Source organism: Passer domesticus, chromosome Z, assembly GCF_036417665.1.
Source record: "Passer domesticus isolate bPasDom1 chromosome Z, bPasDom1.hap1, whole genome shotgun sequence".
NCBI lineage: Eukaryota > Metazoa > Chordata > Aves > Passeriformes > Passeridae > Passer > Passer domesticus.
Genome location: NC_087512.1, coordinates 16,543,277 through 16,559,796, shown reverse-complemented (window position 1 = coordinate 16,559,796; position 16,520 = coordinate 16,543,277). Strand labels below are relative to the sequence as shown.

Here is a 16,520-nt window from a genome sequence, read left to right as displayed (position 1 = left end):
CTCATACTGGCATCATTTTCTCTCTGACTCAAGCTCTCACATCTATCTTTGCATTTCCCCTTCCAAATCACACATTTATCTCCTTGTCACTCCCCCTGCCCTTTCTACTAATAGCCAGCCATCTTCAGCTCCCTCAGTTTCTCCAGTGCTGTCTCCTGATTAACCCTTTCTGTGCACCCATACCTGGCTCCAATCAGTAAGGCAGCTCCAGCACATCCACCTGAGCACTGGTTTTGTGTGTCTGGTCTGAGCTATGCTCCCATGTCAGATTTCCAATCTGCCTAGCTGCTGACAGGTGTGAGGCTGGACATAAGGCAATGAAAGATCATTATTCCTGAAATACCCCAAAGCATTACAGTAAAGCCAGGGACACCCCCTAATGTCACCAAACCCTTTCAACTGTAGGTTTTGTAACAAGACAACAGCATTCACTGAACCATGAGACATTCACCAAAGCTACATTAGGACAAGACATGCATAATCATATTGTTTTAAAATTGGTATAACAGCACTTCTCATAGTGAGCCACAGACATTCATGCTGATGCAATGGTATGTCACTTTTCCCCATTCCATTAGATACCACTTTAAACATTAATTTGAAATACCTGAATGCAACTATATGCATTCAGACAATACAGATGCTTTAGTTCATAAGCTACATTATGTCCTCAGTGCAATACCCAGCTGTGAAAGACAAGCTCATCCAGACCTTCTCCTCCATTATCTCTAACCTTTTTAAAACACACCAGCAGAAGAGGAGAACAACAGGTTATAAATCACACTGTACCAAGGCAGCCTGAGGTGAAGCTGTAGAATGAGATATATAGATTTGGAGATCACAATGCACAGACTTTACTGGTGTGAGGGGGAAAAAATCAACTGTTATTTTTCTTTAATGATTAAATACACCGAGGTTCAGGGTTAAATCACCATATGGGCCATTCGCTTATGAACTGGACTTGATGATCCTTGTGGATCAAGCATGCTTCCACCATGCTTGTGGGTTGTCCCTTTCAACCCAGGTAATTCTGTCATCTGTGAAATATATCTTAAGATGTCAAAGGCCTGATGTCACAATTCAGTGGCACCTGAATCTCACACAGAGAGTATGCTGGACATGCACTGTAATTTTACTCAAAACACCACAGCAAGGCATGAATCTCACAAGTGCTTTGTATTAAAAGATAGATTTAGAGCAAAATCCCACTGAAAAATACAGGAACCTATGTTGACCGATTCAGTTGAGTTTCATTTCACCAACAGAATTCTTTAGATGACCCGGGAGACAAAAGACTGAATGAATGCTCATTAAATAGTCTTGGACATCTCCATTCCTAACCAGCTGTCTCCACCAAGCACCTATGTTGTTCCTCCAAAGCACTCATCCAAGCTGCCAGCATCCAAGCAGCCCTGCACAATTAAGTCACACACAAAAGTCCTTACTTTTAGGATCCTGAGACCAAAGTTTAGAAAATGTAAGAAAAGGTAAAAGTAAAAAATTAGAAAGGACCTGACAATGCACAGGTTTTAAGAAAATTTTAGGCTCTATTTTCATGCTGGTACAGCCTAATTGTGAGGCTGGATTGTATTGTCTCACAGTTGAGTACCCTGACACCTCTACCTTGGGAACAGATCATGATCATATACCAGTGAATGGAGGGCAACCACTAGAACAAAATATTTAGTCATATTTTGAAACATAAAAGGGCCTGCATAGATACCTAATGCAACATGACTCTAGACAGGAGCCAAGTACCTAAATTCCCTGGGAGTGCAAGTCCTGACACAAGCCTGGCAGCTTCTCCTACTGGACAACTTTGCAAAGCCTCTCCTCAGCACCCTGACAGTCCCACCCAGAGCTGGATGCCCATATGTCAGCTCCAGAAAATCAGAGAAAGGCCAGTACTCCTTACGAGATAGGTGCTGTAAGACCTGAGTAAGTCACTTCTCAAATTATTCAAAAGACCAACAAGTGTAAGTTTCTCTGACCCCAATGTCCCACTGCCTTCTTACTAGTACATGGGTACTTGCTTGGCATGTTCATCCATTTTCACTGTCAGTGGAAAATAAAGCTCTAGATTTTATTTTACAAGATAGATGTTTCTACCATGCTGTTTTGTAAGACACCTCTGCAGGCTCATTTGCCACTTTACTAGATGTAACTGTAAGCAGCTGGTTATGAAAAAAATGCAAACTGAATTTCTCAAAATGCTATTGATGACATTGACCATGTGGTATGGTCAATCTTAATGAAAATTCTATTAAAGAACCAGAGAGTGTGTTGAGCCTCTGTAAATAAATACATGTTATGCTTAAACATAAGGTGGGAAGGGGGGTGGTTAGCTAGATAGATGGCCAAGACACACAGATAGATACACTGGGTTAAGTTCTTGGAGTGTAAATAAAGCCAATATCATTGCTTCAACTTTATGCAGATGATTGCAGCTACAATAATAATCAAAGCAATTTGAACTATAAATGAGATTATTTCTAAACTAAATTTGGCCAGAAGTTAAATATTTTCCTCAATTACTCCAATAAACTTTAACTAAAAAAACCTGAATATAAAGGTAAAAAATGACCATATAAAAGAAACTAAACAGTGTTTTCTCTTTAGTTAAGCTTATGTCATCTCATCAGTTTCCTTTCATAGTCCAGAGGTGGAGAGGATCAGGCTAAATGAAGAAACATTTTATATATTCTGTTTCAGTCAACATACTGATCAGCAGCAAAATGAAAATATTTCTGTGATGATCTCCTGAAACTTATCAAGTACAATAATAAAAACCTCAGTAGTTCTGACCAATTGACTTCAAAATTGAAACAATCTAGGTAGGAAAATCCCAACATCACTCCAGCCCACTCAGCCTTCACCTCACCAACCAAGCATTTTTTCAGCATAGTATATTACGTAGTTAGTTCATCACAAGCATATTGCAATCATTAAACATCACTGAAGTTTGAGAGGTGTAAAGGATTCTCACTCAGTCAGTAGCAGCTTATGTCCCCATCACTGGCATAATGTGCCACTGCAGAACACAGAACTTAAGGATATCAGGGGTAGAACACCTCAACTGTTTTATCTATCTGAGCCTTGAATACGCATCAGTCAAATGCATAAAATATTACTTTTTTAATTTTAGGTAGAAAATTTAAATAAAATGCAGTATTAGTCATGCTCAGCTCTTCAAATTAAAATAATACAAAGCCTGGCATTGTATCTCTTAAGGAAATAACACTACTATAGCAGGTAATACATCCAGCTTCAAACTCTTGCCAGAATTATTTACTGCAATTAAAAATAAATTAAAAATAACCCAAAGAAAATAAGAGGTAAACAGATAAAGAGAAAACAGATATTTTCATTGTCATTATTGTCATTTAAGGTATATTAATTGTAGAGGAAAGTACATCTTACTGTCTTTGCTGTGTAACACAATCTCTTTAATAAATATGCCTTCCCCCACACAGGTAGGCTTGAACCTCTAAACTGGTGTAACAGAGCTGAATATCAACCTGTGGTCTTTTTTTGCCCTACTTCCTCCTGATTTCACTTCTGTAGTCCTTCATGCAACAAAAAGGAAATAGTGAACCTCTTCCTGTGACAAGGATCTTCCACCTTCAGTCACATATTAGCAACACCCTAAGCAAAGTTGCAGAACCTCTGCCAGCCTCAGGGCCACTGTGACAACTTAGCAAGGAAATGAAGGGCAAAACTGATTTGCATGCGTATTTAAAAAAACTCACAAATTTGAACCAGAAAAAAAAAATGAAAGGGAAAAAAACTTATTATGAAGAGCTCAGATGTATTCAGATCTATAAATCCTCTGGGAAAGGATGGAATGCTAACAAGAAAGCTGACACCACTTGCCAAAAATCAATGTGTGTGCACACACTGGATACGGCATGGAGTGGCTGCATATGCTGCAGGTTGGTTCATGCTAGATTATTGCATAAGATTTGCAATGCCAGAGATACTTTCTGCCTAGTTCCTCTTCAGCAGCAAATATTTTATGCTTAACTTGAAGGACTCGAAGACCTCTGGGAAGCAGAGGCAATAAAAAAGGTCTGTGATCCTGCTTCAATTCTTTTCTTCCTGGATTTCACCGATACTGAACTTACAGAATTCCTTCTACTTGCCTCTACTTCAGCTTTTTGCTGACAACAAGAGGTTTTCCCCAGACTCAATATTATTACTTAGAAGTTAATTTTTATTTTACTTGACCTGACTTCCACCAAACTGCCCTGCAGGGTTTTGCTGCCTGTCAGCCTGCCACTAGTCCTCAAGTGCCACCTGCCCTGAGAGTGGAGGAGAGCAGCCTTTTGGAAGTACAGGTTCCCATGGCAGACTGCCAGGCTCTGTCCCACAGACAGCAGAGCTCACCTGGGGCAGCTCTCTGTCCTGCTCTGAAAGCTCTGAAAAAGACAGTCACTGCAGGTGGATGCCAGTGCACTAATGCAGGTGTGGCAGAGCAGCTTTTGGGAAGGGTGTACACACAGGGCTTTCACATCCCCACCACTTCCATGGCCATGCAGGGCACGGCCCATGGCTCACCCCTCCAGCTGTTCTTACTGGCACACCCCCCAGCAGAATTCCTGGGCACTACAGGTCCAGTGTGTGGAGGGCCTCATCCACACTCTGCCTTTGGGGCTGGTGATCTGCACAGCAGGCAAAACTGGTTTTCAAGCCTGACCCTTAAAGAAATCACCGACATACCCAAGGTGTCCAGTTCACTAGTGAAACTCTACCATCAGGACTCCACTAACAGGACAAGCAATTAATCTGTGACTTACACTATTATAAATCAAAGCAGAATCCAACCAAGGAAAAGCTCAAACCTTATAGAGAATAAAAAGTTACTATCAAGCAGTCCTATTACTGACCAAATACATGAACATTGTCATGATCACCAAAGTGAGTACTGTGAGTGAACACGCTCAGATTCCAAAGTGACAATTAAGAGCACCACGTATCTAATGAACCATGCATTGTTACTGATCAAAATATCAGATTTCCTTTATTTAGGGGAACAGAATTAAGAAACAGTTACTGGAGAGAGACTCACAAAGGTCTACAGAGTTTGCTTGTTAAAGTGTAAGGAGCCTGTAATATGAATAAATTGAAATAAGAATGGGAAACCATGTAGGCAACATTGGGTTTATTTCCTTTGCCATTCTATTTCACATTTTCTATCATGCTAAGAGCATGCAACTTCTACTGGTTTAACCTAAAATTCACTCTCACACCTGTGCAGCATCTGCAGTTAAAGATCTGAAATACATACCACTTCCGAGCATCTAAGTAAGTTTAGACTTAGCTACAACAGAAATCACAAAAACACCCCAGCTTAAAAGGACTTTTAAACCTAAAGCAGCAAACAACTCAGGCAGCAGCTGCAATTATTTCAGCAGTGATTTCTGGGGGATTTTTTCCTAGCCACACAGCAATGAACACGTGCATCCGTTATTCTGGTGAAACTTCCAAAAGAACTGAAACAAGCATTTCAGAATCTATATCTAAACTGAAAAGAACTGGAAGATGTGTGGTCTAGAGCTGCTTCATGCTGTTAACCTTCATAGTCTTCCTTGTGCCAGAGGTACCCCATGGGACCACCAACACTATAAACAAACTGGCCAGTGCTTTGCCAAGTTCAGCTTAGCACTGAAAACCAAAAAAAGGGACCACTGTGGTATCTTGGCCTTTGCCTATGAGTTGCAGCACATGCAAACATGAGACTCAAATGCCACACTGCTGGGAACACTTGTTTGCTATGTGAGAGACCACCTCCAGCCCCCATCACTTCAGGCATCTCTGCACCATTTTGGTCCTCCCGACTTCAATACAAGCCACTCCTAAAAACCATACTTTGTATTCACTTTATCAGTCTTGATGCAACTTGTCCTTACTTGTCATCTAAATACAAACACAAATAATGTGTAATTTCACTTTGGTATGTAACTAATCATGCATATACTAAACTTTTCTGTTAGAAGTCAAAGAAGATAACATTTATATTTAGCTTTGCTCTACTTACACTTCCTTAACAAGACGAATACAATTATAGACAGGTCCGCAATGCTGTAAATTGGCATGACTTCACCAAATTCCATGGCAATTTGTCAATTTAAATTAGCCGAGAATATGGTAATAATGTTACATCACAAAAAGTACAACAGAGAAGTTAATGTGGGACAAAATAAAGACAGGAATATGCTGTAAGCAGCAAACAAGAAGGACAAAATTCTCATTAATGCCAGCAATTTATGATGATCTGCTCAGTATTTATGTCAAAAGTTCTGCAACTTACACACACTGAGATATGCTGGAAATGTGCTTTACAAATAGTGCCTACCATGCCACACAAGACAGGCCACCTTTCACAAAGACTTGACTCACTGCTCTGCTGGCTGATCATGACTTTTTAATAGGTGAAATACGTAAAGACTGTAGCCAGCTTTTCTTGACCCCAAACGTGATCGATTTATGTGCTCCATAAAACCAATAGCTTTTGCAATTTTTATCCTGACTCATTTAACTACAACTCCTGTACTCTTCACAGACAGCAAATGCTTAATCCTTAGGAGCCCCCTGGGAGGCCAGCATCTTCCACACATCTATGCCTGCCTTGAAGCCAGACAGTGCTAGATATAGAAGACATATATTTACCCAACATATCTCTTTATGTTTGCTGCCCTTGGCAAAGGTCAGTGTTCTGCTGAACTGCAGAATGAATGTGTTTCTTCATGTCTTAAATAAAGGCATACATTTTAGTGAAGTACTATTTCTTCATATCTAATAATTGATAATTAAACATAGAAACAGCATAATAAGCAATTATTCAACACAAGAGGGACAAACCATAACAAGTAAATGATATGAGTGAGATGTAAATTCAGGTACAAAAAGAGCCTGGAGTCTCCCTGTACTTGCTTCCTCCCCATATGTGATTCACAGGAAGAATGTGATTCTTCTAATTCACTGTATCTAGCTAAAACCAAAGAAGCATTAGAATCAATCACAACTCATAATTTAAAAATAGAATACCAAAATGAACAAATAATATGCAACAGCTAAAACATGGAATTGTAAATGTCCTCAGATTACACAGCAAAATAGTTGAACAAAAACTGAACTGGCAGGAGCTAACCCCATGTTATTCTACTTAGTGCTTTAATCAACACTGAAGTTTTCTGTAAAAATTCCATCAACATTTAAATCTGGCACAGAGAACATGTAGAAAGCAGGACTGCATACCAAAGGCAAAGGTTATGTTCCTCCTGTTGCCACTTAAACATATCCATCTTCACTATTCTTGTGACCTACTGATAAAACAGTAGTTCTTCTTCAGCATGAGCCTACAAAATCCTAGCATTGAAATTTTATGCCAAGTCTAACAAGCTTTCTTCTACAGAATGATTAAGTCTTTGCAGCAAAATAATTCATTATATTTTCTTAAAAGAGCAGAATTAATATGTTCGGTTTTCAGCTGTAACTCTACTACAGCTACAACCATGTATGAAAGAGTTCATGCAATATTCATAGAACTGCATTAAAACAGTAAACTACTTTTTATAAGTCCCTGTCTGTAACAGAAGACTATTGATAGCGCCCGTAACTGCTGCTCTACAGCATAAACCAAGTAGGTTTTCCAGAAGTTTTTAATGCCTGAATGTCACTTTTTTTGTCTGAAATACTGTGCAATGTTTCTTTTCTGTGTTTCCACTGTTTTGCAAAAATATATACTGAAATTACCAGATTTCACCCAGTTTCAATATAGACAAAACCAGAATGATCCTTTTAGCTTTTTTCACTGAATTGTCCTTGAGAAGAAATCATTTCTCTTTCAACTAATGGGTTATATCTACAAAAAATATCTTGAACCATTTCCAGATTCAGCTTAAGAACTGATACTGATTCTGACTGAATGACAGGTAAAGAGGCTTTTCATGTGGCCAGAAGATTATATTCTTAAAAGATGACTCTGTGACAACCAGGTTTTCAGATGTTAAGGCTAGAAGACAGAGGAGGAGCACACGTTTGACAACTGGCCATTTGTCCATGCCCCCAGCAACATCGGCAGCCTGGTAAGCATGCATGGAACAGAGTCTTTTTCCATTGACAGACTGCAGCTCTCCATCCACCAAAGTACTGAAAAACGAGAAAACATCTGCAAAAGTGACAGAAAACAGAACTCTGGTCTTCAGAATTTCCCCCACTAATACAAAAAAAAAAAATCACCCAAACTGCTCTTCACTATGAGAAATCAGCACAAAATCAAATATTCAGCAGTATCACTGTGCACACAAGTGAGCCTCATCACATCAGCAGAACTACTCTAGACTCAGAGCTGTAAATCAGATCAAGACGTTGACTATCAACAGGTAGTTTTATTACAATGAAATGCTTCCATTTTAACACCTTTATCGACTCCAGACTGACAGAAGAGCATCCTAATTATCTTAATATTCTACTGTATGTGTGAGTATTCTGGGGTGAGAATTCCCTATCCAGGATGACATTTTCAGCACTAAGGAAGAAGAATAAGCAAGAATGAGTGATTACACACTCACACACACATACACCAAAAAAAACCAAAAAAAAAAAAAAAAACCAAAAAAAAAAAAAAAAAAAAAAAAAAAAAAAAACCAAAGATATGTAATTTGCTGAAAAGCTAATGACCTGAAATACTGTGTCTAATCCACTGCCTATTTTTTCTGCTTGAGAGCAACCAGTGTCTGTCACAAACTCCTTACACCTTTTTGGTAGAAACATGACATCTTAATGGTGCAAAGCAATCTGTCTTCTGGCTTGGCTCTTAATGTGAAAAAATTCTTCTCTAAAAGCTTAAAATGGAACACTTATTTAAAGCAACAAGATCTGAACATAGCAACCTGCAGAAGATGAAATGCAGAATGCTGCACAATCTGAAAGGAATTTATCCTTTAATTACATACTCCTTTATACAAATGTCATGTGGCCATTTTTTGCACTGTTTTGGCAAACAGTATATTTCATTATCCAGGTGACATGCTGTTGCCCTTTTTATTTCTGATCAATGCCTTGAGGCTGGGCTGGAAGGAAACATCTGAAGTGTTAGCGAGGTTCTTTGAGCTTCCTCTTTGCCCTTAATTCCTGGCTCCAGACAGGCTCCCACTGAGCATTACAGACCTCTCCCTCAGAACAATTCAGTTCCATCCTAATTGCCAGGATATGCCACCATCTTAGGTCACAGTCAGGAGAAGACAAGGCAGGCTCACACAGATCCTCTGCCTTCCAGCAAGCTACAGAACGGTGCTCAAAGCACTGGACCAAGGCTGTTTTCTGCCTGCTGCCTTGCCTGAGCACATGCAAGACCATGGCTTACTTGGATGCCCTAGCAGTAGGGTGATACACTTTTAATTTTAAGTGAACTCTCCCAGCAAGTTTAAATTTACTTTCACTCTAGGTGCTGAAATGATTCTGACTCGGGAGTGGTTAGACTCTGACTCAAATGAGAACTCACATTCCATACAGTAAGTAATCCATGGAAAAAATACACCAATAGGTATCTTCAGATCTTTATTTATGAGCAATGAAATATATGGGAAATTAGGAGAGACTAACACGAAAAGGCAGAAATGGCATTAATCCCAATATAGAGAAAAATGATCTAAATTAATTTTGGCAGAGTGAACTCTGCTTTTAAATTTATTTGTCTTACCACATTAACACTTTAACAGTGACAGCCTACAGGTTTATTTTTAGGTACTAGTATGTTAAAATATGGGATGAAAGTAGAGAAAGAAGTTACTGAAATTGTTTTCTGTAAAGACATTCAAGCACTCTCCCCAACTCCATGCTGGAAAACCATTCAAAAAACAGTGCATGCATCTGTATGGCAAAAACACCTGCAATAAAAATTGTGACGCTTTTAAAACGTGCTAAACAACCCATGCTAATACCAAGACTGCTATGTGGTGTGGCAGCTTGACACTTCTGAAAACTAGACCATTAATTTAAATGCCTAAAACCACATTTTTCTCACTGAAAGGAAGGGGTTCACAATTTAAAGTAGTTGTTCTTAGTATTGGTACAGTAGGCAGCCGAAAGAGGACAGCAATTTGCTTCACCAGATCTGAACAGGATCTCCACAAGATCATGCTTTCCCTGAAGTATATATTTTTTACATGATGCAGTGATGGGGACAGAGTTAATTTCAGACAGACTTTTTAATAGCAAGGTAAGAAGGAGCTTTCAGACACAAACCAAGCAAAATAAGGCAAGCTCAGTATCACCGTGAGTAGAATGGTAGTGGTGATTTTGCTTTTCACAACCTTTTATCATTGGACTTAATGATGCACTTTTACTATGGTGTTCTATTAGATCTCCTTCTAGAATGAGTAATTTGTTAAATCACACCTGATTTTACTGAACTTCTTACAGCATTTACCAAAAAACTGTCTACAGGGATGTATGGATAGGTTTCACGTACGTACTGCACACAGACAATACCAGAAGTAGTATAAAGTCAGAATGAAGGTACGTTAACAGAAGCTCATAGAATGGAAAACACTTATCTTAGAGAGAGACTTTTAAACTGAAGTTTTAGTAATGCCGGACCCAAAACTGCTACTTTTAAGTACCCAAGGCTGTATTTAACATTACCTTATCTACAGAATCTTTAGTGAAAAAATGAAAATCACAATTCTTGACATGTTACAGCTAAACTACATTCCCATCTCATACCACAGACTTTTCTCTCATGGAAACAGTGTAGGAAATGGTGTAGTAACAGCAAAAAATGTTAAGCCATATTTGATAGGAAATTTAAAACTGAAAGAAGCAGAAATTTCCAGGTATTTTGAAACTGCATTAACAGATGGCTAGGTAAGAGCTGTGTATCTAGTTTTCATCCTTTGTACTGTAGGAGTAGATTTCAGGAATGTAATTACCTACTTAATAACCTGAAAGCAAAGTTACACACAGTCATCAGCATCAGGAGATGAACTGTGCTTGCACCAGTCCTTCCTAGGCTCTGCATAAAACTGTTTAGTCTAAACTAAAACCAGCCAGGGCAATGGATTCCATTAAAATCAAGCTGTCACGTTCATAAGCTATACTTTCATCTTATGTAAGCTACCACTGTTACCAAAAGGATCAGTCCAATTTTCCCCTTCCAATCCTTGCACAGCCAGTAAGCACACTGCCATGTAACAAACCTGACAGGGGAGCTGAGTCCAAACCAAAAGATGCTGGTCTTAAACTACATGATTTTGGAAATAAAGAAAACCATCCAAACAAATGTGCTTCATTTTGGTATTTTCTGATGGAAAAATTATGTGTTTTAGTTTAAAAACTAAAGTTTTTCAGTTTTCTCTTTTTTCCTGTATTTTACATAAATTGAGCATCAATATTAAGATATGTATAATTTATCCTAAACACGTTTTTCTTTACTTTGTGTACCAAAGACTTCAGCGCTATCAGAATTACACGGGAATTTTGAAATTCCTCACCAAATGGAATCTCTCATGTAGGCAGTTTTATAAATCCACAGAAGCATCAATAGAGCGTACCATAAAAGGGGAGAAAAAAGTTATCTGCACCTACTTATTGTCAGGTGGTTTAAACACCTTGTAGACATAATATGCTAGAACTGCAGATAATGGTTTCATCTCTAGCTATAAAGTTACAAGCAATTTAGTCACTCTTTCAGTGGCACAGCTCCCTATCTTTGAAATGCTTCACTACTACAGTGAAATGGAAAGTAACTCATCATTTTACATGAGAGTGTCTGATACTACAATAACCTCCTGAATAAAACACAAAAAGCCAAATATTCAAAACGAAAACCACGTAAGATAACAAACTGTCATTTTTAAAGCAAAAATAAACAAATACTCCAGACCAAAATTTCCTCGCTTTCTCAGAACTGCCACTGTTACAATCACTGTGCTGAAGTACAGAAGGAAGAACGTAAATCACTGCATGAATAGGAGATGAGAACTTTGCTGGCAAAATTAATCTGTATGTTCAGGTGTTACCTGGTTGCAATATGCTGCAGTATTAGATCTCATTATTAGTTCTCATGCACAACCTTATCGTCATTGTCCTTCACTGCCAATGAGAGTTAAGAACGTATTCGAATGAAGAAGTATTTCAGGACTGATATGATGTCCTTGTTTAGCCTCAGGGAAAAAAAAAAAAGAGCAGGGTGGAAAAAATACTAAAGAGAAAATATCTTTTTTGAGGACAACCAAGCACTGCTTCTATGTAAAGCATATCAAACGACATATACACTGAAAACAACTTCAGGGCAGCATGCATTTTTATCTGAAAGATGACAGATCAGCAGATCTGTTCAGTCTGCTTGGTTTCTGGAGGAACAGTGCTTAATACAGGGACAGAAAAAAGAAACTAGAGACTCTTTTAAAATGGAGAACTCCACATATTCACAATTTAATATCTGTTTTAGATCCTGCAGAAAAAAAAATAAATTTAAATTTTCTTCTAGATATAGTTAAAGGAGAGTAAATATTGCACAGTCACAGCACCTGGCTGAACACCTCTTTTTATAAGAAATCAACCTACTTACTGCTTTCTGACAATGAAATAAAAACATATCAAATTGATAAACAATCTGCCCTGTACTTAGTACCCACATTAAGACATGCTTTTTACTAATAAATTGCTAATTAAAACCTTCCCAAAACAGGTCACATCTCTGCAGTGACAAACAGATCTAATAATTTGGAAGCGCGAACACAGTGCATTAAGGAATACACTCTAAAAGGATTGTCTGAACTAGTACTAATTTACTATGGGATTACAAGTTAAGTCCACATAAGCAATAATAAATGTCCTCAGTATCAGACTTATCTATTTGGATGGATCTGCAGCATGCTTATGTACCACCTGAATATTTCAAAAGTGCAGGAAGAGTCTATTCAATCAATCCAAGCAACAAGGGAAAAATCAGATAAAGCCTGAGAAGCCAGTCCCTAGAAAAAAAATCTCACACAGATAAACTTAGCAGTTTGAAGGAAACAAGCACAGCTAAACCTTAGGACCTCATAATAACTGAAATAATACTGGTACACTGACTTCCATGGACTTACCCTGATGTACTGTTAATCTAGCTCTGGGTTTATAAATTAAGATCACTGACAAACAAACATAATGGGCACTAAAGGCAACTACAGTATGCTGTGGAAAACCCATAGAGATATTTAACTTGCTAATATCATCATTTGCCAATAATCCTGCCTCTCAAACAAATTTCCTTTTTTCAAGGACTTCTGCTCTTCCATGTAACCACTATGGCTAAACCAAGGCCGTATTACACACTGACCTAAAAAAAATATTTAAAGGAAACAAAGCATGAAAGATTCTTAGTTACAGGCATGGCTAATAATGAGTACTAAAGTACTTTAATCTTTCTTACTTCTCCTCTTATTCATTCAGATCTTTTCTTGCTTAGAACATCCATTCAGTGAACATTCACTCCTCTGCCCATTACTCTAATGCTTGTGCTCCTGTGGACTGGAAAAACAAAAGCCATTGGGCTGAGTATCTGAAGTAACTGAACAGGGCCTACTGGCTGATGACCATGATCTAAAAGAGGCTATATCATTTTGGGACAGCTCCTGAGTGCAATAAGCAGAAAATGGTGCCACCACTCAGGAAGAGCACAGCTGCAGCAGTGTCAGCAAGAAAAAACTCATACCCAAAGGCAAAAAAGAAGGTCCTAGGATGACCTTGTGCTCTCCTAAACTGTTACCATGTGTAAGTCACTGTTGTTGACCCTGTACTGGAGACTTGCCCAAATGCAGCACACGTTGCATGGAGCTGCTGCTCCATAAGAACCTCCTCTAAACAGAAACCACTCACTCACCTTTGATTCAAGAAGCTGAAGTTTTGTTCTGAATAGCTTTCATTTTACACACTTTATATGTACGAGAGCTTACTGCTGTAAGCCTGCCACTCAGTACACCACTGTACACGAGGAATACTGCAGGACAACTTCCTGAATCACAATACAAACAAGGAGGGAACACAGAGAACACTAAACCCTCCTCTAAAAGGAGGGCTTTTAATGTGCTTGAAATGTGAAAAGGAAAGTGGAATTTGAGTGTGCTCTAAGAAACAACCCACTTGCACCAATTTCTGTAAGCATTACGATTGTTTCTCAATTCTCTTTGAATCATCAAGGTTCTGAGACTGTTTTTCAGACATCAGTTTCCTAAGCAAATGCTGACCCCTGTTAAAATTCAAGGCTGGGGAGTGTAAGGCCCTCTTCTGTTTCTCAGTAAGCAAGTGCCAACACTTTGTTTCAACATTGATAAACCAGTTTGTTTGCCATCAGTTGTGCCCTTGGGCTTTTCACTTTATCCAGCTCAGAAAATGGAAACAATAAACAGGTTTAACTTCCTGTTTTCTTGCTATGATATTTGGTTCAGAGAACAGTTCAAAGTAACTTTCAAATTCAATCATTTTAGTTAAATAATAAATGGTGTCTCTGTTAAATAGTTTTTACTGTATTGATTTGAAGGAATCTACTCCACAGCAGGTACTGTAAAGAAAAGCACCTTCACTGATGCCAAGAGAACATGCAGGGGGTAGCACCTCCATATACACGGCTGACTGTGGTTCATTTTACACAGGCTTTTATACATTTACAATTCTGGCATCTGCCCATTTTTGTTTCCTTATCTGAAAGGTACAGTTTTAAGGGCTAGGATTTTATGTAACTTGTGGTTTCATTATTTTAGGATTACAAACATGGCAGATCATTCCTATCATATTCATCACATTTATCCAGCTGACACTATGCTTTGATATAACTGTGGTTTATTGATTACATTCTTCTCTTTTCTATCAAAGTAAAACTTATGACTTTGCATTCTTCTTGCCTTTCATGACAATTAACATGCCTCTCCCTCTGTATCACCTTAGCCCACCAGGGCTAGGCCCTGCTTGAAAAAGGGATCACAGTTAAACGCGGCAGTCACACCTTTAAGGTTGTGTGAATTCATACCTATGCTAAGGTGCTTATGTCACGTGAGGCCTGTGTTTCAGTATCAATCCTTTTGAAAATGTGTTAAAACCATACCAAAACAAAGCATATATTAAAATACTGAAGGCAAAAGTACACTATGAGCAACCCAAAAATATATTGGTTCTCAGATACTGGGTGAAATATTCTACTTCATTGAAAATGACAGAAGTTGTCCTTTCCTTTAGTAGGAAGTGGTAGGATAGTGAGGTGGGAAAACATTTTTCTGAGCAACCCTGGGAGCCTGGGGACCATCTGGGAGTCTGGTCCTACAGCCAGATCCCAAAGTATGCACAGAGGGAGCATCGATGGCTGTGGGAGTGCTGCCTCCACTGACAGGTTCACTTGCAAAGAATATGAAAGAATGCAGTACTTAAATGTGATGTACCCTGCAAAAGAAAAATAACTGACAAAGATACCAGAGAAACTGAATTACTTTTAAAAATGGACCAAAAAATAAATGTAAAACTTCTTGCTACATCAAATTTTTAAAATCTAGCTAAAAGAGACCAACTTACCATTTACTTTTACTTTAGCACCTTGTAACTAACAATCAAGGAAAGCAAAAGAATGTGTTCAAGCTTCTACATATATTTCTTTTTAAAAATTGACAAGCACAACAAATCAGTGCTGAAATATATTTTGAAAATGTGTACAGGTACAATCCAATTCATAAACACAAGCTTGGATCCACTTAAAAATAGTATTTAAACATTCAACACCACATTTTTTTAGCCTTCTAGGTTACACTGACATTTCATTTAATGATTCAGGAATTTAATTTGGTCAACTGCAAACAGCCTTGTATCTGCCATGGGACCAAATATGGCTCTCATGCATTGAAGTAAGCTGCTGATGTGGAATTTGGCCTATTTCTTATTACAATCTTAACTTTTCCCAGTTTTTTAACATGAATTAACTTTACACCATACACTGATGCCTTTGCAATGTTTCTGTTAGGTTTACATATGGCAGGCATTCTATGTCTCTACATAAATTGAGAAAAAAAGCAAAGACAAAAAAGCTTTACAGAGCAGGACTCCAAGGAAGGAGCCTCTGACGACTAGGATCACCTTTCTCATCACCTCCCTCCACACCTCTTCCTCAGTTTACGTTTGCACGAAGGCTGATGGTTTAATCATCCTTACAAAACACAAGGAAACAAAAAAACCTGCCACGTTATTGAACCACTGCATTTTACTGCCACCAGGAAATGGAGTCATTACTGTAAAGAAAGTACCTTTTGGAGCCTCCAATATAGGTGAAGGTAAAGGTGGAGTCTGAGTACCTGAAATCTGAAAGACAAAGAGCTGCTTTATTACAACTTGTCTTGATTTTGGCTGAAGTAGCCGAGGTTTTAGGGAGCAGCATTCAGCTCCCGACACGGGGGCGGCGGACAGGGAGTCGGGGTGAGCCAGAGGAAATGCAGCATCTCCCCCCAGCCCCTCGCAACAAGTGCCCGGTGCTATGGCAACGCCAGGGAATT

The 16,520-nt window shown here is 38.6% G+C and overlaps 1 protein-coding gene across 2 annotated transcripts in view; it reads right to left on the bottom strand.

The window, feature by feature from the left end:
• The window catches only part of PARP8 (poly(ADP-ribose) polymerase family member 8), a 111,116-nt gene that overhangs the window by 93,739 nt on the left and 857 nt on the right, over window positions 1–16,520 (bottom strand). For both annotated transcript variants that reach the window (XM_064405792.1, XM_064405793.1), the window contains exon 2: window positions 16,275–16,329. In XM_064405792.1, coding sequence (XP_064261862.1) covers window positions 16,275–16,329 — 55 coding nt within the window. The remainder of the gene's footprint in view (window positions 1–16,274; window positions 16,330–16,520) is intronic.